Genomic DNA, 27,035 nt, shown 5'->3' on the forward strand with positions numbered 1-27,035 from the left:
GAATATACTTTCTTTAATAGGTTCTATTCAAATTTTATATTTCCTCCAGAGTTAGTTTCATTAATTTTTCTTCCAAGGTACTTCTTAGAAGTTGTCAAATTTATTTCAAAAAGACTTTTGTAATATGCTTTCTATATCCTTTTAAATTCTGTAAAATCTGTGGTAATGTCTCCTAGATCTTAATATTGTAATTTAAAAAATGTATAACTGATATTGTGTAACAGGAAGAAAAGGTCTAAAAGAGCAGGGGAATTGGGAGGGGTAGGGGAAGGGAAAAAAGGGAAAGGAAAAAATATGAGAAGAGGAAAAAAATGGATACAAGGTCTTTGCAAATAGGGAAGGGTGGAGGGGGTGAAGGGAGGGCAAGGGAAGGGGAAAAGAAATAAGAACCAAGAGACTCATGTAATGGTACAAGATCCCAATGATGAATGTAACTGTATTGTATACCTAAAATGTACCAATAAAGTTAATGGGGGGGGGGAGATAGCAGCTAGCCATGTGTAGCTATTTAACACTGGTAGCAAGTACAAATTTGAAGCTCAATAAAAACCAAATAAGGAAATAAAAAAAAATTTAATCTGGGGCCTGACAAGCACAAGGTGCTGAGTTCGATCCCCGGTACCAGGGAAGAAAAATATTAAAAAATAAAAAATAAAAATCAGTTGGAAATGATCTGTTTTTAAGTCTACATATTTTTCAGAATTACTCTGAAATCTGTTTAATGCATGGATAACTCACCTTGATTTGGGGAGTGGGATTATGGGAGAAAAAACTTGCTCTGTTATATAAGGTAATAAATTATTGATATTCTAGAGTCACAACTGAAGAGATTTTCCTTAAAAATAACTATTAACACAAGATAATGTATATTCGATTTTAAAAGCTTGCTAGATAGAAGAGATGAGACTATTAAGGAAACTGAGAACTGAAGTGTGCTTCATAGAATTCTCCCCATACCCCAAAGGGTCTTTCTGTGTTACTTAGGCCAGTTTGAACTCCTGGCTTCAAGTAGTCCTCCTGATTCAGCCTCTCAAGTAGCTAAGACTATGGGAGTACACCATTGTGCCTAGTTTAATGTTCATTTTAATTTTTATTTGTTATTTATTTTGAAACCTGGTCTCTCTGTGTTGCCCAGTCTGGGCTCGTATTTGTGGTCTTCCTGGCCCAGCCTCCCAAGTATAGTAGTAGAGATTATAGGCTTGTACCACTATGTCTGGCTCCTAGAATTTTCAAGTCAAACATAAATGCTCATTTTTATGTTTATAGTTTCTAATTAGGTGAAATAAAAGGTAAATGAAAATTTCAACAAATGTTTTGAAACACTTTGCATGTTTGAAACTGCTTACAATACAGTTTTCTAAAGACATTTAGAAGTCATATCATGCTATAAAATTACATTTACATGATTATCTTATTATTTGAAAACAGATCCACACCTCTGTTTACTGTAATTCTAAAAAGAAATAGGTACCTGTGTTAAGTATGTACAGTTTGATGAGAATATGTACAAAATGATGAAACCAAATTTCCAATCAAACATAGAAACTAGCCTGGAAAAAATGTTTAATCTTTCCAACCATTTTCTGTGTTTAATGAGTTTTACTAAATTCATTTGCCTTTCTGTCTTTTGTTATTTTTCTTAATTAGGTATTTAAAAATAAAATGGATGTTTAGAATTTCAGTTATTTGCATTATATTATTTTATTCTAGTCTTATAATAGCTTTAGGAAGAAGGTAGAAAATACATTACCCATATTTTACTGATGACAAATCAAAGAGCCAGGGTGACTAAGCACTTAGCTTAGCTAGTAAGCTATTATTACAAGTATAGTCAGAAAACTCATCAAATGTGTGTCTTTCCCACTGCACCTACAGTCCTTTTTACTCATATTTACTAAGTTTGTCATTTATGGAGATTAATGCATCAAAGATTGGTCACTGCCAGACATGATGGCACATGCCTATAATCCAAATTCCTTGGGAGGCTGTTGCAGGAGGATTGAGAGTCCAAGGTCAGCCTGGACACCTATTTAAGACTCTGCCTCAAAATGAATTTTTAAAAAGGGCTTAAGGTGTAGCTCATACATAAGGCCCTAGGTTCAAGTCCTAGTACTTGATAAAGTACAGAATTATATCAGAATTGTTATGGCACATACTGCCCACATAAGAGAACAATGTAATAAAGATACCTGATAAGTTTGCTTTATATTGTATCTGAATATTTCATTAAATAAGTGATGATGGACAGAAGCAGACACTGATATGAAATAAAACTATTTCATATGTAATTGCCATAAGTAGATGAAACATATAGCACCAGTGGTCATACTTTAGGAGTTGAATGTAAGATTTTTTTTCTGCACAAACCGGAGCCATGTCCAGAGTCCTGCAGAGACATACCACTACAACAATCCATGCATTGATTCCTTCCTTCCCAGCTTCCATTTCTCTCCCTAAGTCCTTTTGGAAGCTATCTTGCTGTTTACTGGAAGGGAGGGAACTCTTCTGGATTCCTGACAGGTAAAGAGAAAGTATTACAAAAAAAAAGTTTCCCAGGTCCAGTAGAGAGGGGCCTTCAGAAGAAGTGTGGGGTGGAATAGTAACTTATCTCACCAGAGACAGATTCGGAAATTTCTTTGATCTTGATGAAAGGCTATGAGCATTTTCAGAGAAGCTAGTACCTTTTGAACCTTTCTGCATCTGGAAGGAATATATGAGGGTAGTATGCCTGTGTTTGAAATTGGTATCATTGCTATTTTATTAGTCCATCAATTGATTATGATGCAGTTTTGGTGAACTTGATGCATACCGTCTGAATGAAAGATACTATATTAAGGTTTAATATCTAAATATTTTTAAAATAAATTTTCTATCTCAAATTCTAGACAATTTCTTACATTGCAACAAAATATCTAACATTTAACCCAATAAATTTGGAAGATACTGTAGACACATACTACCTTGCTGAAGCATTATTAATCTTTAAATGACCTCAGTATGGAGGGTTTTTTTAGTGTATACTCAATATATTTTGTAATACCTATGCACACAGCTCAGATTCACAAATTCAGTAAAGTAAAAGCTGAAGAGGAATCTGTAAAAGAGGAGTTTATAGCTTTAAGGCATGAAGAGCTTACAGCTTTTTAATATAAATTGTTTCCAGAATCCAAGTCACTACTCCTTATATGGTACTGCTTTTTTTCCTCTTGGTTGCTATGACAACAGCAGCACTGCACCATTCATCAGCTCTGGACCTAGGCTGTACTGCTAGCCTTCTGTGTTACTCCTGAATGCTAAGAAGAACATCCGTGAATCATTCACTCTGTTAATGCTGCGCCATTAGAAACCTAAAGAACCATTTCTTCCAGAAATTTTCTCTAACAGAAGGATAAACTGCGCCACAGAGAAAAGTTGTTTAAAAATATTTTTTTTCCAGATGGAGTCATAGAATCTGTATTTGCTGCAGTATTCTGGAAAAATAAGCTATGTCAAGTGATTTAATGAAAAGAGCTCATCTTTATAAGCTTTTATGAAACCATTAGTTCAAAACAAGCACCACAGTGCTTCTCTGGATACAAAAAGAAGCAGGTGATGTTGTTAGGGGTTCTTAGCCCCTTTGGGAGCATCTCTTGTGCTTTGGGACCAGAATCAACATCTGCTGTAAGAATTGTCACCTGTAATGCACAGTAAGTTCTGGGCAGAGTAAAGAGCTAGCTGGAGAAGATTAAAATGTGGATCATTACTGATGTGTCAAGTCTGATACCAACATGACCAATGAATAAACCTGAAAAGGGAGAAAAACTACATAATGTTGACTGATGGGGAAGAAAAATTAAAACCTGTGAGTATGAGTAGAATTTTTGCGTTACATGGATTTTTGAGTTGTAAGGCTTACTTTCAGCCTTCTAAGAAGGGAAATGTAGCCTAAGAGAATTTGACACTTATTTTCCAGAGAAGCCATTAAGAAATTGTCATTAGGTATATTTATTTAATTTTGTGTGTTCTTTTACTTTATAATTTTATGTTTTATGAACCTTTTAGAATTGTTTTATATTATTAAAAAAGTGAGCATTAATTGCACAGAGAGCTGTTAAAAATTCATTTTTAAAATGTAAATGTGAAGGTCAGATTGCTTTTTTTCTAAGATATGATTCTAGAATAGATCTCTACTTCCTATTGCAGTATCCTTATAAGTAAAATGGCTTAACAATATAGTATAGAAGCTTGAAATTTTGTAAGCATGCTTCATTACTACATCAGATTATTCCTATTTAATTAACTGGAATGTTTACAAATAAATTGATGTTAAAAGAGTTTTTTTGAAAACGTTCATGTTATTTACTAGTTACTTTGATTTTTATCTGTTTTTCCCAGTTAAGTTCAGACTACATTAAGAAATTCACCTTTTTCACTTATATTTTCAGATCATTTGGTAATTATCAACTGAAATTACATTGAATTTTCTCAAAAGACTTGTTTTTTGGCTTTTAATTATTTTTTCTCGAGTTATTCAGCTAACCATGATAACTTAGAAATGTGCTAGAAATGGAAAATTGATTTTTTAAAGTTAGAATATTTAGACTAATTTTTAGTCATCTCAAAGAAAAAAAGAAAAAAGCACTTTCACCTGGGCTTACTCTTTCAGTTATTTATCTCCCTGAGTTGCCCATAAATGCATACTGTTCAGAGAATATGTGCTTTAGAGATATGACTTGGTTCCTTTAATTTACACAATTAGGGAAAAAAAGGTTTTGTTATTTTTTATTATGTATTTTGATTTCTAGTCCTTCCATTTTTGAGATTTTTGCCTGTTTACCTTTTCCATTGTTTGATGTTTAAGAAACCTTTAAATAGGGAGAATTGATATATTTAAGAGTAATTAATAATATTAGTTTTTATACCTGTCATGTGTCATTAAAAAGATTTTGCTTGTATTATCTGTAATTAACAGATTAAATAAATTGAATAGTCACATTTTTACTATTGCCATGCAGATTAAAAATACAAGTTTTTAAAATTTATAAGTATGTAATGAGTGTGTACATTAAGTCAGTGCTCCTTTGTTATTAGTTTATCCTCACAGATGTGTGTGTGTGTATATATATATGTGTGCAACAAAGGATTTTATGTTCCACTATCTAACCATAATTCTTATTAATAGTAACAAAGATCAATTTATATAATTTTAAATAAGATTAGTATTTTTAAACAATGAATTTATTCATTTTCAGATAATCTTTTTTGGCATGTTCCTTGATATTTTCTCATGTTTGGGGCTTTGACCAATGCATATTCCTGAAAGGTTGTATATAAGCCTATTGATTTGTTGGTAAATTGGCTAATTTAAAATTTACCTGTTTTAAGAGATTTAATTTAAAATTCATTCCCTATTTTAAGAGATTGTGTAAGTCCTTTTATGGTAATCAATCCCTATTAAGTTGATCTGGCAAATCTGTATATTATGTGTTAGGCTTGCTATAAGTAGAACCATCTAGTTTATTTGTTATGAAAAGCTTCAAGCTTCAGATTTAAGTGGTGGTGTTCTTTGGGCGGCGGGGGGAAAGCCTGAGTTTCACATTTGTAGATTTACTTTCTGAAAAAAATTTTTAAGTCTTTTCAGTATTATTCATGTGAAATGTAAATAATTGGTAAAATCTTGGTTGATAGTAGACATTACCTTTATTTGGGAGGAAATGTCCTAGTGAATAAATAATATATAAAAACATAAATAGAAAAGGGCCAATCCTCCCCCCATTTTTATTGACTAAAACTTAAACGTGCCATCCTAATCCTAATAAGACTTTTGAATATCTGGTAATTTGTTAATACCACTCACAAGCTTTTACTAGGAAATATGAATGTTACTGCTGTCAGGATCTATATTGACTAAAATAATTGGTGATAAATTACTTTAAGAGTGAGTGCTAGTTATGCTCGTAGGAATCAGCCACAAAATGTCAGTGACAGGTGTATATTCTTTATACTTCCACCATTATATAATAAAATATGTTCACTACTATAAGTTTTGTAGTTTAACAGGTTAACTTTTCTGAAGTTTCTGTTAATGAAACAATCCAGGTCTGTAGTTATCATTGTAGGCATTAAGAAAGATAATATATGCAAAGCAGCCAGTATGGTACTTGGCATGGAGGAACTGTTCTCATAGTGATACTTTCCTTCTCTACTATTCCTTTCCATTGGCCTATATCAAATCTTCTTGGACTTTTTCCATGGGAGTACCTTTAGGGTAGAAAAATTTCAAAGCTTATGAAAAAAGTTGGGATGTACAACCCAAAAGCAAAACCTGGAAATCCCTGGGAGTCTCATTTTTTTTTCATTTTAAAAGTGTTATTTTAGTTTTATCATAAAAATTACCTCTGCAATTAAATAAAACTTGCTCTGTAGAAATATGTCTCACATTTTCTCCTGTAAATTTGCACACCCATACATATACTTTACCCAGTTTCAGACGTAACTACATAGATCACCTGGTCCAGGTATCAGTCTAAAAATAGAGATCTTGAAGTAAAAGAAGCTATCTTTCTGAAAATAGAGAATTAAGAGGTAAGGATGAAAAAATGAATCCAGCTGAAGATAGAAGTCTTACACAGTTCAAAAGTGTAAGTAGTGATTTGTAGTTGAGTTAAGCCATGGTGATGAGAAAAGAATCCATCATGTCTGAATTAGAAAAATAATGATGGAGAAGTTAACAGTTCGGCATTTTTGAAGTTGAGAAGTCTTGAAATAAAGGAACCTGTTTAACTGCTTAGCTTCTCTAACACTTATGTGACAACCAACCTTTTCTTTCTTTCCCTCTTTTGTAACTCCTACAAAATCAAAAAGCACACTTTACTGACTAAAGAAAGTTATGTTATTTCAAAGAAAAGAAGAGTGGGTAATGGTACATAATGAAGCATGAAAAAACTCATCTTGGCACTCCAGAAGACTGTGGCAAAGTGGCAGTTTACTCAAATTCTTTAGAGAAATTACACTTTAATATCTTACAGATTAATGGTTTTTGTTTTGTTTGTGGTATGGGGAATTAAACATTGAACCTAAATACTATTCACAGAACTACATTCCCAACCCTTTGTATTTATTTTTATTTTGAGACAAGGTCTCACTAAGTTCCCTAAGCTGGACTCAAACTTGAGCCCTCCTACCTGAGCCTCCCAGAGTTCTGGGTTTATGAGCGTAACCACCATGCCTAACTGGGTGTTTTTATTAAGTAGAAGAAAAAAAAATATGTTTATTATGTGGATTCGAATGTGAAGTGATAAAGTGACTTGAAAATAAAATCTTGGAAGCCAGAGAATACAGATAAATTCAAATGGTAAATACATCAGTTTGTCTGGAGTAGAAGCTTCATGAAAGGATACTGTGAAAGAGAAAACTAGTACTAGATTGAGTAGGCCTTTGAGGCAATGGTAAAATAAGATAGAGCAGTGGGAAAGGTACAAAGAGAAAAAGATTTTGAAGAAACAGTTTACTGACTAGTTATAGAAACCAAGAATATGAAAGTTCTATCACAGATGATTTAATATTTTAAGAATGAGAACAATGGTCTTGTTATAGAAATAAGGAGATTAGAAGGACAGCTGATTTTGAGAGAAGCAAGGTAATAGTTGGATATCAGAGAGGAAATGTGATTTTAACACTTTAAAAATAAATAAGCTTTTAAACTGTAAATTTGAAAGCTATATCTATAGAGAGTATAGTTAAAACTGAAAGTATAGGTAAGAGTCTTAAGAATGATAATTGAATAGGAAAGAAGTAAATTTTTCTGAACATTTACTACATTTGTTTGTGGTAACATTTACTACATTTCATTTTTATATTTTTGCTCATTTTAGCTTTTCATTAGCACTTTGAATTTATTACGGTTCTAAATGAAGAAAAAAAGACTTCATTGGGTTAACCATTGAGGAATTTAGGCATAAGAGATCAGTATTCCAACCTAGGATATTCCTTTAACTCTCAGGGGTCAAGAACTAAACCTTAACAAATATCCAATTAAAAGCATGCCTGTAATCCCAGAATTCTGGGAGGATCACAAGTTTAGGCCCAGCCTGGGCAACTTGGCAATTTAGCAAGACCCTATCTCCAAAAAAAGTATGGATGGAGGCCAGGGATTTAGTTTAGTGGCACCGCACCTGCTTGGCAAGCTCAAGGTCCTGAGTTGGATCCCTGATAACAACAACAAAAAAAAGGATGGATGGGGCTGAGAATTTAGCAAAATACAAAGGCTCTGGGTTTAGTTCCCCAAAAGGAGATAGACAAACAGACACACTCAGAGACAGACAGAGACAGACAGACAGAGAATATGAATAATAACCCGTATAAAAGATACTGGGTGAACCAAGATGGTATAACATAACTTGTACAGAAGCTGAGGATTAAAATGGTTTTAAGGACTATTTAAGCACTATTTTCAAATTTGTATAGATTCATAGAGGACCATGAATCTGTTGTAAAGTGATTCTGCTTTTTGCTTTTGCTTTCCTGAACAGTACAAACCGTTAGCTGAGGGTGTGGGGAGACTACGTAAAACTGGTGGGAGCAGATGTGGGAGAAGGAAGTATCTAATGAGAAATTCACAGCTGTATACACTTTTTGGAGTTCTAGGTGTTTTTTAGTGACTGTGATGTAAAGTCATATATAGGACTCTTTAAAACTTTTAGAGATAAAGTAAATATCTCTTTCTTCATTTCACATTCACACCTCAGTAAATTTTTATATTAAAATAAAACAGATGGCCTTCACATTAAATCCTGCAATATGATATGCTGTATGGCATAGGGAAGTTTATATATAACCTATAGGAGCCAGGCGTGGTGGTGCATGCCTGTAATCCCAGCACTTGGGAGGCTGAGGCAGAGTGCTACGGTCAAGGCCAGCTTGGGCTACATAGTGAGTTCAAGGCCAGCCTGAACTACATAGTGAGTCCCTGTCTCAAAAAACAAAAAAGCCAAATCTATAGATAAAACATCTGTGTTCTTCAGTTTCTTCACTTATGGACTAGATATACCAATAACCATAGTTTGTAAGGATTCAATGAAGTTCTACAGGTAAATGACTTAAAACAGCCTATAAGACATAGTGTCCAATAATAATAGTTGATGATATCATATAATGGTACTGTAATTTCAAGATCCTACTTATTTTTCTGTACCTTTCTCTGTTCTTCAGTTCTCTGTACATTATGCCTTTGCCTTTGAAGAGAAGCCATTTTTACCTGTTAGGTTATATTTTTTAAATGAGCAGGAAGTACTTAAAGAACCCTCTACCCCCCAAAATCGTGAACAAATACATTGTTACATTATTATCTTATAATGAGAAGCTTAGAATTGAGACAAAGTTACACATTCAGTTCAGAGTGCTCTTTGCCATCTTAGCACTTATTACAAATGTAAGTTTTACATTATTTAGCATTATACTGAGACTTAAGGCTGTATAATACAGTTTATGAACTCTGGATTCAGATTGTCTGGATTTGAAATCTAACTGATACCTGTGCTTTGAGGAAAGTAACTTGGTGCTTCAGTTTCTTTGTCTATAAAAAGTAGGTAGTATGTACTAGTACCTGCTTTATAAGCCTATTAAGAGGATTAAGAGTAAATTAATTTGAACAGTCTTGGATTATAAGTGCTTAGTCATCTTTATTATTATTATTTCCTTGTGTAATTTGTCTTATTTTTACATAAGGCAAAAACAGTATTTATCCTCTATATTATCCTGACATAGTAGACTAGTAGATATTTATAGAAGATGTTCTGTAAACACTTGTTGAATAAATTAATAAAACATTCTGAGTTTACCTAGAGCTTCAGTAATATTCTTACCTTGGATTCCTTCAGCTAAACAGGACAAAGTGGAGAACCTATTATGATATTAAGAGCCTTTACTCACTAAGGTTTTATTAAAGTGAGAATTTAAAACTGCATGGCTCACCATTTTATTGACCAGACTTGTTATGGTAAACACTTTTAAACTGAGGCTTAAATGTAGATACGACAACTGAGTCATGCTGTTCCTCTATCCCAGATTCTAGTAAATTCCAAGTAAATTTTAGGATTGTTTTCTCTAATTCTGTGAGATATGCTATTGGTATTTTGATTGAGATTGCATTAAATCTGTGTAACAGTTTTGGAAGTATGGCCATGTTCACTGTGTTGGTTCGTCCTACCCAAGAACAAGGGATATCTTTCCATTTTCTGTTATCCTGTACTGTCTCCTTTTTTCAGAGTACTGTAGTTTTCAATGTAAAAGTCTTTTACTTCCCTTGTTAGATTGATACCTAAGTATTTCTTTGATGCTACTGTGAAAGATGTTATTTCCATAATTTCTCCCTCAGTGAGTTTGTTATAAATGTACAGGAATGCAATTGATTTTTGAGCATTGACTTTGTATCCAGCTATACTTCTGAATTTGGTTATTAAATCTAGAAGTCTTTTGGTGCAGTATCAGGGTCATGCTTGCTTCCAGGAATGAGTTTGGGAGTAATGCTTCCTTTTCCATTTCATTAAAGAGTTTGAGAAGTAGCAACATTAGGTCTTCTCTAAATTTCTTGTAGAATTCAGTAGTGAATCTGTCAGGACCTGGGCTTTTCTTTGTTGGGAGGTTTGTAATTACACCTTCAAATCCCTTGAGTAATATTGGGTTATTTAGAATTTTTATATCTTCTTGATTCAGCTTTGGTAATTCATATATATCTAAGAATCTGTTCATTTCCTCTGTTTTCCATCTTATTAGAATAAGATTCTCAAGGTAAGTATTCATCTTCTGAATTTCTGCAGTATCTGTTGGGATTTTACCTTTTTTGGTTCCTAATTGCATGAATTTGAGTCTTTTTTTTCCTTTTTGGGGGAAGGTTAGCTCAGGGTTTGTCATTGTTTTTTAATGTTTCAAAGAACTGACTCTTCCATTCATTGATTCTTTGTATTGTTTTTTAGTCTCCATTGCATTATTTCTGCTCTGATCTTTATAATCCCCCCCCCCATACAAGCTTTGGACTTGACTTGCTCTTCTTTTTTTTAAAAGAAGCTTGAGGTTCACCATTAGGTTATTTGAGCTCGATCTGTTTTTCTAATGTGAGAATTCACCACTATAAATTTCCCTCATAGGACTGCTTTCATTGCATCCGATAAATTCCAGTATGTTGTATTGGCATTATCATTTAATTGTAGAAACTATCTAATTTCTTCTTTAATTTCATCTGTGACCTATTCGTTGTTCAGGAGGGTGTTATGCAGGTTTTGTGGTTTCTTTTGCCATTGATTTCCAATTTCAATGCTCCATGGTCTGATAATATGTATGAGATCATTTCAATTAATTTTCATGTACTTAAGCATTTTCTGTTAGGTAGTACGTGGTCTTATTTTGGAGACTTTCTTGTGTGCAGCTGAGAAGAATGTGTATTTGGATGTTGTGGGGTGGAACACTGTAGATATCTACTAAGTCCATTTGTTCAAAAGTTTGCTTCAGGTCTGATATTTCTTTGTTGATTTTTTTTTTGTAGTTGATCTGTCTGTTTCTAACAGTGGGTAGTGAGCCCCCCTCCCCCATTACAATTGTATTACTGCTTGTTTGATTTTTTATGTCTTAAAATTTTATATATTTAGGTGCACTGCTATTTGGTGCTTACATGTTTATAATTGTTATCTTCCTCTTGTATTATTCCTTTTACAAGCATGTAGTGACCTTCTTTTATCTCTTTTTTTTCCCTCTATTTCTTTGTCTCTCTTAATCAGTCTTTGCTTGAAATCTACTTTGTCTGCAACTAGAATAGCTACCTCTGATTTTTTCTGGGTTCCTGTCACATGGAGTTTTGTATTCCATCCATTGACTTTCAGCCGTTGAATTTCTCTTACAATTAAATGTGTTTCGTATATGCAGAATATTGTGGGGTTTTTTGCAGAATATTGTTGGATCTTGCTTCTTGATCCATTCTGCCAGTCTGTTTCTTTTGACTGGTGAATTGAGGCCATTTACACTGATGGCTGTAACTGATATTTATTGACTTATTCTCGTCATGTTATTTTCCTGTTGTTCGTCCCTCCCACCCCATTTAATTACTTGCTTTGCTTGGTAGATTCATTCTCTTGGGGTTCATGGAGTGTTGTATTCCTTGTTATCGCTTTCTAGAGTGTCCTTCAGAGCATTTTGGAGTGATGGTTTGGTGGTCATGAATTTCTTCAAGAGTTCTTTGTCATGAAAGTTATCTTATTTCTCCATCAGTTTTTTTTTTTTCTCCATCAGTTTTAAAAGATAGTTTTGTGGGTTAGAGGTTGCTTTCTTTTAGAGCTTCTGCTCTCCTTTGCTGTGATTCTGATGGGCTTTCCTTTATAGGTGATTTGTTTCTTTTCTGTAGCAGCTTTTTTTTTTTTTTTGGTACCGGGGATCGAACTTCGGTCCTTGCGCTTGCGCAGCAAGCGGTGAAACCACTGAGCTAAATCCCCGGCCCTGTAACAGCTTTTATGTCAGAATTCTTTTTAACTTATTACATAATAAATATGTCTCAATTACACTGGTTATCTCTTAATTCTCTTACTGCCTAAGCAGCTCACTAATCCGGATTTTAATAGATTGTTCTTATTATCTAAAAATATTTTACCTGTTCTGTCCTTCATACTGGGTACTAATTTAAATGCAGTTACTCAATTACTTTGCTTACAGCTCAACACAGAATAGGCAGAAAATGGAAAGTTAAATCAAGAGTTGTCCTATTCAGATACAGTTTGGTTTGGTACAAAACACTATTTTTCAATTTCATTCATTTGGCATAGCATCTTCTTGATTTTCAGCAGACCTGCTTATAGTCATATTTGTTTTTAATGTAATGTTTTCTTGGAATTTCATGCTTTTATTTAAACAATTTTATTTTAAAAGAAACTCTGCAGTCATAAACTAGAAAATCAGTATCATGTACCATAACTGGAAGATTACCTGGAACATTCTAGCTAGATACTCAAACCTTCTAAGCTGCTCTTCTTTATTAAAAAAAGAAAATCAGTTGGCATTACCATCATTTTAAATTTTTCTGTTTAACATATTCAGGATTGGCAGATAATTGAAAAGAAGATAACTGTAGCTATTTCAGTAGTGAGAATAGGCTAGACTTTGGTACCATAGTCTACAACAAACAATCTTAACAATCACAGTGATTTTTTTTTTTTTTTTTTTTTGGTACTAGGGATCGAACTTGGGACCTTACACTTGCAAGGCAGGTGGCACAATCACAGTGATTTTTAAGGAATAAATGTCTATTTCTAATTCACCCAGCAAGCCTGGGCAACTCTCCAGGGCCACTGTCTTTACATAATACATAAAGCAGTCCAGGGTACTTCTGTCTTGGAGCTCCACCATCTCAGCATGAGACTTATCTTTGTGAATTTTGTGCAAGAGAAAAATTTGTGAAGGTCAAATGAGCTTAGGTAAAATGTAAATAAAAGTATAAAATAAACTATTAGATCTTAATAGTTTTTTTATTTGTTGTTTCATAGCTTTTTGAAACCAAAATAATTGTTTTTAGAGTGGTATATCCTGCATTAGAATCAGGCTTCAGAAGAACTATTCCGTTGTTAAGAAAAGAGATGATATATAAGTCCCACACAAATTATTCCCTTCACTGCTTCATCAGTTAGTTAATTAGTTTGGTTCTTTCTTTTTGTGTGTGTATGGGACGCTCAAATTCAAGCCCAGGCCTTGTCTCCTACCACGATTTATATGACCAGCCCTTCCAATAATCTTTCCAAACATAGTTTTTCTACCATAATGTACTTTCAGAATTTTTTTCTTACATTCTGCTTTGAAGTACCAAATAAGTTCTGAGAAAAATTAAAATTATATATAAAATGATATTAAAACTATCATCAATATATATATAATATTGGGGAAAGGTTATTTTAAAATTTTTTATTTTACACACTTTGGTATATTTTCAAACAAGGCAGAGTGTGATATTTTGATTAAATTTATAAATTTCATTACATATTTCTTATACACTGTTTATGTAAAATCTAGCCATAAGTATCCACAATAGCCTGGTTATCTAGGCTACTTTACCCTGCCCCAACTACTTTAATTTTCTGGTAGAGTTTGTAAAGGAGTGCTATTTTTTCTTCTTATTTGATAGAATTCACCAGTGTTGCCCACATCTAGGCTGTTCTTCATGGGAAAATGCTTAGTATTTGGTTTATTTGTTATAAACCTGTTCAGATTTTTCTAATTTTTAATCTGTGAATTTTGATAATTTGTGTCTTTCATGGAATCTGCCCATTTCATCTAAGTTATCTAATTTGTTGGCATAAACTGCTCATAAAGTTACTTACAATCTTTTCATTTCTTTGAGTCAATAGTGATATTCTCATTAATTCAAAATTTTGATAATTTGCATACTGTTTTTCTTGGTCAGTCTAAATTCAGGCTTTTTGTTCATCCTTTTAAATAATTAAATTCTGGCTTTACTGTTGTATTCTATTTTTTACTTGCTAATTTAATTATTTCTTGATCTTTTTTTTTTTTTTTGGTACCGGGGATCGAACTCGGGTCCTTGCTCTTGCACAGCAGGAGGAGAAACCACTGAGCTAAATAAATCCCTGCCCTAATTTAATTATTTCTGCTTTAATCTTTCTTATTTCCTTTTTGATTTGGAGTTTGCATTGCTCTTTTCCAACTTTTGAAAAATGTGAGCTGAGCATTTTTTCTCCAAGTTACTTTTGTAACCATAAAATTCTCAATGAAACTTTGAAAGAAGGTAAATTAAACTTGGTGTGTTTACAAACTTGGAAGCTATTATTCCAGCAACTGAGGCAAAAGGATAGTGAGTTCAAAGCCAGCCTGGATAGGGGAGACCTTGTCTCAAGAAAAAAGAAAAGGTAAATTAGCAAGATTAGTAATTTTCTCAAAACCCACTGCTGCTGCTACTTCACTTTATCCTTGATCTATTTTTGATCTCCCTAGTTTGCAGTAAGTGTTTAACTGAAAGAGAAAAGCTCCTTGACATTCCCCTTTCAAGATATTTCTTGTGTGCCATTTAAGGAGATTCATAAGTAATAGTTAATCAGCATTTTGGGTAGTTGGAAAGATTGTATTCCCACTTATTTCCAGTGTTTAAACTTAACAGAGATTCAGAGTTGAAGAGAAAATAAAGCATAAGACAAATAGTATCTCTCCATCTACCCTTCTTTCCCACCTCCTGCTCCTGGAAAATTATGGTTCCCAAAGATTTGTTTCCGAATAAATGTGTAGGAACTAAAATGCTGTGAATATTATAAAATTCTGCTTTTGAAAACTCTATCAAAAATTTAAAATAAAGTCCTCTTCTCTCTCTCTCTCCCTCTCTCCCTCTCTCCTTCTCCCCCCACCCTCTCCTCTTTTTGCCCTCTCTCCCAGTCCTTCTCTTCCCCTCTCCCTCTCTCCTTCTCCCCCTCTCTCCCCTCTAGAAATGGAGTCCAGGGCCCTCTGAACTATATGCCCAACCCTTTAAAATTTTTATTTTGAGATATGGTCTGGCTAGATTGCCCAGGGTGAACTCAAACTTGCAATCCTATTCCTAAGTATTTTTTTGTTTGTTGTTGTTGTAGTTGTATAGACATACAACTACTTTTTGTGAATTGGGTTTAATGCCCTGCAGCTATATTGTTAAATTCATTTATTAGTGGAATATTTAAAGTATTATATCAGCTGGAAAGAGAAATACTTTTACTTCTTTATTCTAATTTGGATACCTTGTATTTCTTTTTCTTGCCTAAGCTAAAATCTTATTACACTAATATGACAGTTCATTTATGTTTGCATTAATCTTATTAAACACATTTTATATGTGAAGCCCAATGTCATGAAAATACTTTCTTGATATTGTTAAACCAAAAACCTATGAGCCTGAACCATCTCTGAATTAATAGGTTTTATTGAGCCATTACAGATACTGGCCACATAGATACTAGGTCCTGGGACAAGTTTCTGTAACTGCTAGCAGCAAGACTAGATATATGGCAGTTAGAAAAATGTCCAGTAGATTTAAAGGTAAGAGTATTTTTATTATGAAAATTTGGGAAAGAAAAATATAGATTGTATAGAGAGATGGGATAATGTCAAACTGGGAAAGCTTTGAAATAGAAGGGCAGTCCATAAAGAGAAGTAATTGTTCTTCTGTATTGGTTGGGATTAACAATCTGGAAAGAATCTGTAAACAGGTTCACATTCATGATGTTCAGCCTTGATGGGAAAGCCTTAAGTCAAAGTTTTAACGTATGTTTAGGAATGTGAAATTGTCCTTTCTTGATTTCATCTTCAGTTGTGAACTGATTTTCTTTGATTCCTTCACTCTCAGAGCATCTTCTTGTACTTGTAATTAAATTTACATCTCAGAGTTCTTTCCTCAGTGTTTTATGTTCTTCCCACCTTTATATTATCCATTTCTCATTTTCCTCTTCTTTGCTTTCTTTCATGAGAATCTGAGTCTTGCGCCATTTTCTTCCTAAAAATTTCCTTTTGCTTTGAAACCTTTTCAAAGACAAATATCTCAGTAGTTTTAAGATTCTTTCTTATTTGTCATTCATTCATTCATTCATTCATTCAACAGAGTCTTGCTGTATAGCCCAGGCTGGCCTCAAATTTACTGTCCTCCTGCCTCAGTCTCCAAGTGCTGGTATGACAGGCTGTGGCACCTTGCCTGGCTAAAATTCTTATTTTAATGCCTTTTTGTTTGGACTAGTCTTGTATCAATACCATCTACATCATTCCGCTTTGTGGAGGAACCTCCATAAGTGGATTTTCTCTTTCACCATTAACATTCCTGTATCGTATGTCTGATTGCTTTTATCCTCTTAGGTATCAGCTCTACAGGTGCTATTTATAGGTTTTTCTAATCTACTGTTCATAACCTTTAGTGTGCATCAGAGCAGGGCTTGCTGAACACAGATTGCTGGGTCCCCACCCTCATGTGTTTCTGACTCAGATGCCCAGTCATTTTTATTTCTGACAAATCCCATGTGCTACTGTGCTACTGCTCCAGGCACCATATTTAGAGAACCAATAGTCTTACATTCTATACCCACAAATGTAAGTCAATCAAACAAAATTTTTTTACATTTTACTACTTTCTAAGACATAACATATATTTGCCTCAACATTATATCCTCAATTAAAAAAAATAATTTGTGATACTATTATCAGACAGTAGATTCTGGGAGAATTCTTTCCAGGTTCTTGGTGTCTCAAAGAATTGGACAAAACACACAGAAATGGTGGATATGTACATTTATTAAAGGTAGAAAAGAAGTACACTCTGCAGAGTGAGAAGGGCTGGTAGACAGACTCACAATGCCCCTGGGGATAAAGGTCTTTTTTGTTCAAAATTTTTGGATTGACCTTTCCCTCACACAAATAAGGCATTGGCGTGGTTGTCCTATAAAAACTCACTTGGCTCAGTTTCAGACTTAAACTACCCTATAGAAAGACTTGGCTTCCAGCCAGATGTAAATGAAGAAATGAAAATAGCACTTTTCTGATTTGGTCTGTGTACAGTCTCAGGAGCTGCAGAGTCATACTGAATCATATGTTCTGTGCATGTTCCCTGAGTCTCTATGATGTTGACACATTCCACCCAGTTGTTTGACTGGTTTCCTCCAGACCTAATCACCTGCCTCAAAACCATCATTCTTCTCATCATCCTCTGACATCTTAGAAATCTTTGTTTTGCTCCCCTTTCTAGGAGAAACACATACACAAAATTCAGCCTTTACGAATCATGCTGATCTGTGATGATGTTATTGGAGTCCTAGGTTAGAGAGGGAGGGCCTGATTTAGGGGAGTCCTAACAAACCAGGTTTGGCCACATGCCCCAAAAATCAAGTGAAAAAAAAAAAGTAGTAAAAAGCTAGAGGTAAGACCTAGATCTTTCAAATCATTATGTCTGTTCTTTAAACCTCTACCAGATCCCCACACTCAAATCTCTTATCCTCTAACACTCGTGTTCCCGGTTTTGTGATTCAAATCATTCTCAGAGCATTAGTTTCATGTTATCTCTTACATCACATCAAAATACCTGATTTTGGTTGTAGTTTCTTTTTACCCATCTCATTCAACCACTTTTATTTTTTTTCTGCCAGGTAAACCCTTTTGATGTAAAAGTCTCTTAGCCATCTAAATTAGCTTATATACCATTTTTTACAATTAAGTCTACTAAAATTCTAGGCTTTCAAGAAAAATATTATGCTCCACCTTCTAATTTGCCTTTGTATGTTCTCTACCATCCAATATTACAGCTATCAGACAATCTGTCTTACCTGTGATTATACTTTTCTGTTTGATTGACTTACAAATAAGGTTACCTATAACTTAGAGCACCATTATCATCTACCTTAAAAAATAATTTAACTTCATTATTAGACTTGTGTAGTACCCCATAGATGAGGTAGAAGTGAAGATAAATAGAAGAAAGAATTAAATATTCACTGTGAACTATAAAGATAACCCTAGTTGAAATTCTCTGAGAAGAAAAAAAAAACTGAACTTCACAGATCTTAAATAGCGCTCGTTGCTGGAAATTATGTATTTTAGTAAGACGTTTCGTTTTTTTCCTTTGCTGTGATCCACTCAGCTTCTGAATAATACCATATAGTCAACATTCTTTTCATGGTCCTCAGCTGTTTATGATCTCTAGGACCCTGATCTTTCCCTTTGACTCCATCTCATAATTTTTGTACACTCCTCAAACCTCTGTCAAGTTCTGCCATCCTCAACTTCTTTCTTACATTTCTACTCTAAGGTGCTGGTTCCTCTTACTCCAAAATTTTATTGTAAAAATTGTTATTAAAAGTTTTTAGATATATATTGTTCCTTGATCAGAGGTCAGCACTGTGTTTGTCAGAACTCAACAGGTATAATAGTTTTTCTGATGCCATGACACTGTGTTGATAAAAATCTAGTAATGAATTAAAGAGCTTGCAGAATAAAAATTATAATCATTTCTCCTTTACTAGGTAATACTGAATAAATAAAACATTTCATTTTTAATCAGTTGGTGAGAATATAATGCGAGATTTGGATATTGGCTGTTAGTATCCTGCATATAAATCTCTTGAGATCTTCATTTGTGATAGTGATATTTAAAAACAATCTAAGTATAATAGTCTAAGGAGAGGTGAGAGTTCTGCTATTCCAAAGCTTACTTTTGGATGACAGCTTACTTTTTAGGGCTTTGTTGCCAAGGAGAACAGTAACAGGCTTTTTCCCCCACTTCCTCTCTTCTCCTTCCTTTTCTGCATATCTTAGACCCCTTCTCCTGGTTTGTTTTTTCTTTTTGGGAGGTAGAAGTCTGTAGTACATAATGATCACGTTCCTCACAGGGACTTGATACATGTACGCAATGCATCACAATTCCTTTTTTAAAATCCTATTTCCACCCCCTACCTCTCTCTTTTTTTTTTTTTGTACCGGGGATCGAACTTGGATCTTTGCGCTTGCAAGGCAGGCGGCGGAACCACTGAGCTAAATCCCCGGCCCCCTCTCTTTTTTTAACATACACTTAAAGTATATGTATACATCCTGTGGTTTAAATTGTGATTTAGTTGCCTGTAGATTTTGCATATTGGCACATTAAAATTTTTTCTATATTCTTTTAATATGTTACCACTTGTATCTTCAAAAAAATTCTAGCCATTGTAATGGCAAAGTTTTATAATGCTTTTTATAGTGTCTTTTGGGAATAACTTACAATCCCCTGTGCATCAGTAATGGATGGGATTTGGGAAAACATGCAGAAACTTTTGAAAAAAAGTAATGTGATCTTAAACACTCACATGTCTTAGACACCTATGGTTATGACACTAATATACAATGCATACAAATGAATTTCAAACCTAACCAATACTTTTGTGCCAGTGCTATGATAAGCACTTTAGCCTTAAAGTTTACTTAATAAAACTCAGTTTGGAAGTACCAAAAGAGTTTCCCTAATTTTTGTTTTTGTACTGGCAGTCAAACTCAGGACCTTGAGCTTGCCAGGCAGGTGCGGTGCTACTGAGCTAAATCCCCAGCCCAAGTCCCCATAATTTTAATTTTTAAAATATTTAATTATTCAAATGTATATCAAAGTGCTTTTAATTTTTCCCTAAAGTCAGTAAATAAAATTGATATGTGCTTTCAGTAAGTAAAACATTTAATTTACAAATTGCACTCTAGTCCATATCTATATAATAACGAATGAATGCAAGTCCATAGGCTTTGTGATTAAATTTGTAACTAAATTACATCTCTTTGCATCAGTGTCAAATTGGCATGCCCTAGATAATATTTTAGACCACTAGTTTTCACTTCTTACGTTAATGTCTGAGCAGTAAGGTGATTGATCTCTTTGTTAAACTATGTAGGTTAGGCCTGCTGGATTATATTTAATCCTGCTTTGATATTTATCACAACTGAGTATTAGAGAAGTTATTTCTACATAAAGAAAACCTTTGACTACAGTTTCTATAAACAAAACCTTAAAACTTAGTCCTGCACTTTCCTTAGTTAATGCTTGTATTTAGTGGCACAGAAAGCCATTAAAGAGAGCTCTTTGCCTTACAAAGAGAATATAACCAAAGGTAATAGACAATCACAATTTATGCTTACAGTTTTGAATATTAAATTTTAGCCTTCCCCATTTTAAGCGAGTTTTTAACAAGACCCATCTCCTCTATGAAGAATGCAGTTAAATTTTTTTTCTGGCAAAAAAAAAATAGGGTAACCTGATCTGAGTCTGACAGAGTGTGTTGTTCATTTAAGTGCTTCCATCTGTTGCTTGCTGTTCCCCTTACTCATGACCCCTCTGTGTTTCTCTCTTTCCCTTTCCCTTCTCTTTTCCTCTGTTCTCTCTCTCTCTGTCTCTCTCTCTCTGTCTCTCTCTCTCTCTCTCTCTCGCTCTCTCAGCCCCTCTGAGGAAGGCAAAGTTTGTTGAGAGCCCACGAATTCCAGAATCGGAGCTTGGCTCTCCAACACTCACTTCACCTCAGAAACTGGACGTGGATGCATATTGCCCTGGTAAGCATGCATGCAAAGTGTCTGCTTTGAAAGAGGGAGGATTGGATCAGGCCTATCCAGCCAAGCACTATTTTACATGTGTTCGACTCATAAAAACATGTTTCTTCTTTTGCAACCAATTATATATTTTAAAGTACATAGTTTTTACTGAACATTCTGTTTTGACTATTGATATAATAATGAAAGTATTGAAAATAATTTCAAAGATAATTTTCAATATAAATGAAATAATTTTGGAAGATAGGTTTTAGGATTATTTTTGTGATTTGAAGTAATTGAAGAAATTTTTTTGTAGCTGTGTAGATACAAGAATGTTGAAGATATGAATAGAAATGTTCATTTAGTGCCAGACCTTTTGCACATGACCTAATATGCCCAATTCCTGTATAGGCATGATGTTGGAAATACTAAACTTGAATTAAGAAAAGATAGATTTCTGATTTGGGCTTCTTTTGGACACTCACTTTTAGAAATACTTCCTCTTGTGAATGGCCTGTAAACACACATAGGACTTCACTGAAACCCTTCTTGACTGGAAGCCAAACTGAGACAGACACATGAATGCTTAAATTCTTCTCAGACTTAGGTGTGTTGCTTGGCAACATCTTTTACATTCTCTAGAATAAGTCTATAGAACTGTGTCAGAAATATTTACAACTCTTGTTAAGTATACAAATCAGAACATTAGTAGAAGGCCTTAGAAGACTTGGTTTTGTCTTCTATTTTAGAAAAATTGGTGTTATATCATCATGAATGGAATCACTACATATTTACAACATAGGGATCAGTAGAATAAAATAATTCCTAGTTCTAGGAAAGTTATCAATAGTTCTGAGAAGTCAGGATAGTGTATCTGTGAAGTCAGATAGGACAAGTTAAAACAAACAAATTAATGGAAGAAAACTTGGGGGCCAGATGTGGTGATGCACACCTGTAATCCCAGCACTTGGGAGGCGGAGGCAGGAAGATCACCATGAGTTTGAGGTCATCCTGGGTTACATAGTGAGTTCAAAGTCAGCCTGAACTACATAGTGGGACCCTGTATTCAAAAAAAAGGAAAAGAAGACTTGGACCAAACTTAATAAAATAACAGACATTTGATTTCAAGAATCAATTTTGAATATTGAAAGATCTTGGAGATTTTACTCTGAAGGCATCAAACCTTATACTTTAACCAGTGTTTCAGATGACTGTTCTTCTCTAAATCAGTAACAGTTTTATATATTAGTATTAGTATTTTATGTATTTTATGTATTAGTAACCAGCTTTTCTGTTTCCCACTGTAGCACATAAAAGTCTTCATGTTTTGAAGTGTGGTCATACTTCTTAAGCAATGGGGTATTGTGCTTTGCATTTCTTCATGGAAATTTTAGTGTTAAAATAAATAAATGTACTAATTCCTGTACATTTTCCAAAGACCTTTGTTTTCTTTCTTTTTTTTTTCCTTTTGTGGTGCTGGGGATCAAAACCAAGGCCTTATACACACTAGGCAGCAAGCCCTTTACACTGAACTGTATCTTCCTGCCCTTGGGAGCCTTTTCTTTTCAGATTTACAAGTTTGATGGCTGTCAGGGCTTCAATTATTGAAGCCTATTCTTTTGCTTCATTTCCCATATGACGTCCTTAATCAAATTTAGCTATTGTAATTGTCAAAAAGCAAAGTAGCTGCTGTTTGTTAGAATGTCTGTACTAAATCACTGTGCACAATCTTACCAAAATAATTGTTTATGCATACTTTCCACACGCATGAATTCCTTCCTGATTTAGAATTGAATCAAACCAAACCTCAGTGAAGATTTTTAGAAAGCCAGGAAGAAACTAAAATACTATACCAAGATGTTGATTACCGTGCTATGTAGTCTTCCCTTTTCTTCTCTGAAACAGATTAAAAGCATAGAAACTTCATAGTGATTTGACCTTTTCTAATAGTTATTAGACCTTCTGAAAATAAGTTTCTACTGAGATAAGAATAGTAATGTGATAGTACTACATAGTATCTATCAAAATACAACAACAAATGAATGAAAGAGTACATTCATAAAACAAATTGCTGGGACTTAGAAATGGATACACCAAAATACACGTGGTACTTTGGCATGCTGAGTACTGTGAACTTGAAGATTGGAAGGCTTCAGAAGCATCCTCAGGACCAAGATCTCTATGACTACCCTCCAGGTTTTTCCCTTCTTTGTCCCGTAAGCAGGCAAGAAGAACAGTGAAGGAGCTTTCTCTGAAGTTCCCTCATCTGCCTGAAGATAGATTCTCCAAAAAAAGGAACTTAATTGTCATAAGTTCTCTCCTAGGGAAATCTCATTAATAAGGAAATATTTCAAATTATCAATTATTCATTTTTAATCATTTTAACCCTTGTTTACACTATCAGTTTCTGAAAACGGAGAGAACTTATGACAATTAAGTTCCTTGAAATAGGAAAAAAGGTCCAAAGATGAAGGGGTGAAGGGAGGGGAGGGGGAAAGGAAAGGAGGGAAAGGAAAAACTGAGAAAAGAAAAAAAATGGAAATGATGTCTATGTAAATAGGGAAGGGTGGAGGGGGTGAAGGGCGCACAGGTAATGGGGAAAAAATAACCACGATACATCATGTACAGGTACAAACACCCAATGATAAATGTAAATGAATTGTATACCTAAAATGTACCAATAAAAGAACTTAAGAAGAAGAAGAAAAAAGGGAATATTAACTACATCACAGGAAAAGAGACCAAAGGTTAACACATGTTCAGATAGTGTCATGGGCTGTCACCTCTTCTTCCTGAGAGCCTGTTCATCTTTCCCAAAACTCATTCACTGACCCCTAAATTGCCCATATTTTTTCTCCACTTCCTCTGTGAGGAAATGTGTAATCTTCTGGATCTTTCTGGATATTTAGGGACTTACTTTTCTTTCTTGTAATCTCCCTATGCATATAATGAATTTGTATACCTTTTCTCCTTTTAACCTGTCTACTGTTGGTTTATTTCATAGATTCAATTATTGAACCTTCAGGAAGTAGAAAGAAAACAAATATCAATCTAAACTTTTGAAATTTTTTACATAAGATACACACAAACAGAACAACAAACATTTTATTGTGCATTCATACATAATAATGCAGTTAAGGCTAGTGTCCTGATATCTTTTTGTCCAGCTGCTTTACTTATTATCACCTGCAAATTTAGGGAAATACATTTCACAGAGGCAGCAATCATAATAAATTACAGGCTAGAACAGTGGTTCTCAAATTCTAGCATACTTCAGAATTGCAAAGAGGACTTGTCCAGATCCATATTGCTGAGCCCATCTTCTAGAATTTCTGAGTAAAGAGTAGAGTAAAAAATTTTGAGTAGAGTAAAAAATTTGCATTTCTAACAAATTCCCAGATGATGCCTAAACTGATGGTTGAGCTTCCATACTTTGAGAACCAACTGAGCTAAAGGGCTACTATAGACTGCTTAAAAAATGATACAGTGAAAAAATGCTAGAAGTCTATGGGATTCCTTTTACTATTGTTGACTTCTGGGGAGTAATTGGCAATGTTTTTGTATTATCTAAGCGTAAACATTTAGGTACCTATATTTTAGGTTAAAAGAATAAAGCTTCTGCCAGGGATTTAGCTCAGTGGTTTCACCGCCTGCTGCACAAGCACAAGGACCCAAAGTTCGATCCCCGGTACCAAAAAAAAAAAAAAAAAAAAAAAAAAAACCCCAAAAAGAATAAAGCTTCTGTGTCTGAGACATACATATTTTTCTTAGTTTCTCCATCTGCACCTGACATCTGTGTACTCATGTCTAACTTTTGTTGTCCTACATGTGAAAGGAGTTTGTGGATGAAACCAGACTAAGTCATTGATGTTTGGTGTGCAAATCTAGGGAAAGCTACTTTGGGATATACAGTAGCTCTTGACCCAAAATATTTATCTAATAAATTGAATATCTTCACAGCTTTAGATTTTATCACATCTAAATTTCACTGTTCTTCAAAATCAGATTTGTTTTTTGCAGAAAATATGAGAAATACATAGATAGACAATGTGCTTTGGTTCTGTAACTGCAACCATGGAGATGATTGATAGTATTAACTAAACTATAGAGTAGGGGATGTTCAGGGAATTGTGTTAGATAATTGTCCTACAGTGGTCAAACTAAGATCTAGAGAATTTAAATGATTTATCTAGGGTCATAAGCAGAATTTGTTGCTGAATTTTTGAAGTGGGCAAAATATAGTCTAGAAATACATTGACCTCTAATTCTGTTACTGTAAATTCTCTGAATATTCCTTACCACTTTCAGATTAAAAGGCAGGAAACTCAGTTTGTATGTATGAGAAAGTGCCATATCTAAGCTTACAAACAGGGTAACCAAGTGGTATCAGTCATTTCCATACAACAGTTCCCCAAGTAGGAGAATAGATTCATCCTATTTTTGTTAACTTTTCTGCTTATGACATTAATAATTAGCCTTGTGATTTCAATCAAGTCACTTAACCTTTCTAAGCCTCAGTTTTCTCATCTGTAAAAAATGGAGAGGGCCGGGGATTGAGCTCAGCGGTTCCGGCGCCTGCCTTGCAAGCACAGGGTCCCGAGTGCGATCCCCAGTACCAAAAAAAAAAAAAAAATAGGAGATAATAGTCTTAAATCAAATTAATACGTATAAAACACTTAGCAAAATGGTTGGCTCATAGTAAATGCTCATAAGTGTTAGTTAGATCTGTTATTATTTAGTGATAATCCTGAGGTACAGCACAAAATCTTAAAGTATTCTATAAGTAATAAGGAAAATATTTAAAGTTTAGGGCCTTTTAAATTAAATATGTCATTATGTTTTGCTTCTGATTTTTTCTTTACTATTCTGTTATGTGGAACATGTGTAATTTATCTGTGCTTCAGTTTCTTGTCACATGAACATTATACATAGCATAACATTTCTGTAGTTTTATAAATCATGTGCTTGTGTAGATACATGAATACATATTCATAGTTAAAAATACCTAGAAGAATGTACTAAACTATAACATTGGTGCCTAGAAAGGAGAACATTGGGATTGTTGGAGTGTCAGTACATTTGGTGAGATGATACTAATCTTAGCAGAACTTGTATCTGGTTGGTTGGATTACAGGTGGTTTTAATCTTCTTTCTTGGGCTGAATATATTAGTAAATAAGAGCTCAGGTTTTGTAGTCAGATCTGGGTTTAATTTCTGAGTCTTTTGTCTACTAGCTAAGTTCTATGTATATCTTTCATAAAAATTCTTGTAAAATTGTGGTAAAATAGCATTGTTAATGATTGTTACTGTGACTAAGCAAAATAACATGTATCACATGATTAGCTCAAGGAAAATAAACAGTGAGTTATTAACACCTTTTTTGTTATTGTTTTTCATCATTTTTGTGAATTTTCTATTTCTGCAATGAACTTGTATTGAAAATTTTCAGTAATCAGGTGCTAAAGGATACTATTTCATTTTTAAAGAATTTATGTTGCACATTTTTATAAGTATAAAATGTCAAGTGTAGGTGTGCACTTTGACACTGATGGCAGGCCAAGGTGACAGGTTTATTAAACCAGGTGCAAGGATAAGGACCAAAGCCCAAACTGGTGTTCTGAAAATAGGCTTTTATCCACACCAAATACTTTCAGAAGAATTAAAGATTAATCTTTTTATATGAATCCTTTCAAGTTTCTTTAAAAATGGTAATGCCTTTCAGAGGACAATGGCATTTATGAGGACAACAAAATTAGGATGTATTTAAAATTCAAGAAAGGAAGAAAATTGTATGATTCTTTTTTTTTAATTTTATGATTCTTAATTGGTACCTGTTCATATATATTTTGCATTTGTAAAGGGTTTTTAATTTAGAGTTATTATCACTGTACAGTCATAGTACAAATAAAAGCCACTATAGTCAAAGTATTTTATATAAAGTGAATTTCTTCAGTTCTTTTCCCAACACCCTGTTGTAATCATTTCACTTAAAAGAGAAGGATGGTTCATTTTCTTCCTTTCATTTTGAA

The 27,035-nt window shown here is 33.9% G+C and overlaps 1 protein-coding gene across 10 annotated transcripts in view; it reads left to right on the plus strand.

Moving 5' to 3' along the window:
• Tanc2 (tetratricopeptide repeat, ankyrin repeat and coiled-coil containing 2) overlaps positions 1-27,035 on the plus strand; it is a 469,601-nt gene that overhangs the window by 185,934 nt on the left and 256,632 nt on the right. For 6 of the 10 annotated variants that reach the window (XM_013067044.3, XM_013067047.3, XM_087210157.1 and 3 more), the window contains one exon: positions 20,917-21,027. The exons of the other annotated variants lie outside the window; for them this stretch is intronic. In XM_013067044.3, coding sequence (XP_012922498.1) covers positions 20,917-21,027 — 111 coding nt within the window. The remainder of the gene's footprint in view (positions 1-20,916; positions 21,028-27,035) is intronic. 10 annotated transcript variants of the gene reach the window in all.

Source organism: Heterocephalus glaber, unplaced genomic scaffold, assembly GCF_053883595.1.
Source record: "Heterocephalus glaber isolate CG9 unplaced genomic scaffold, H.glaber_assembly_v1.0 deba00001124, whole genome shotgun sequence".
Lineage (NCBI taxonomy): Eukaryota > Metazoa > Chordata > Mammalia > Rodentia > Bathyergidae > Heterocephalus > Heterocephalus glaber.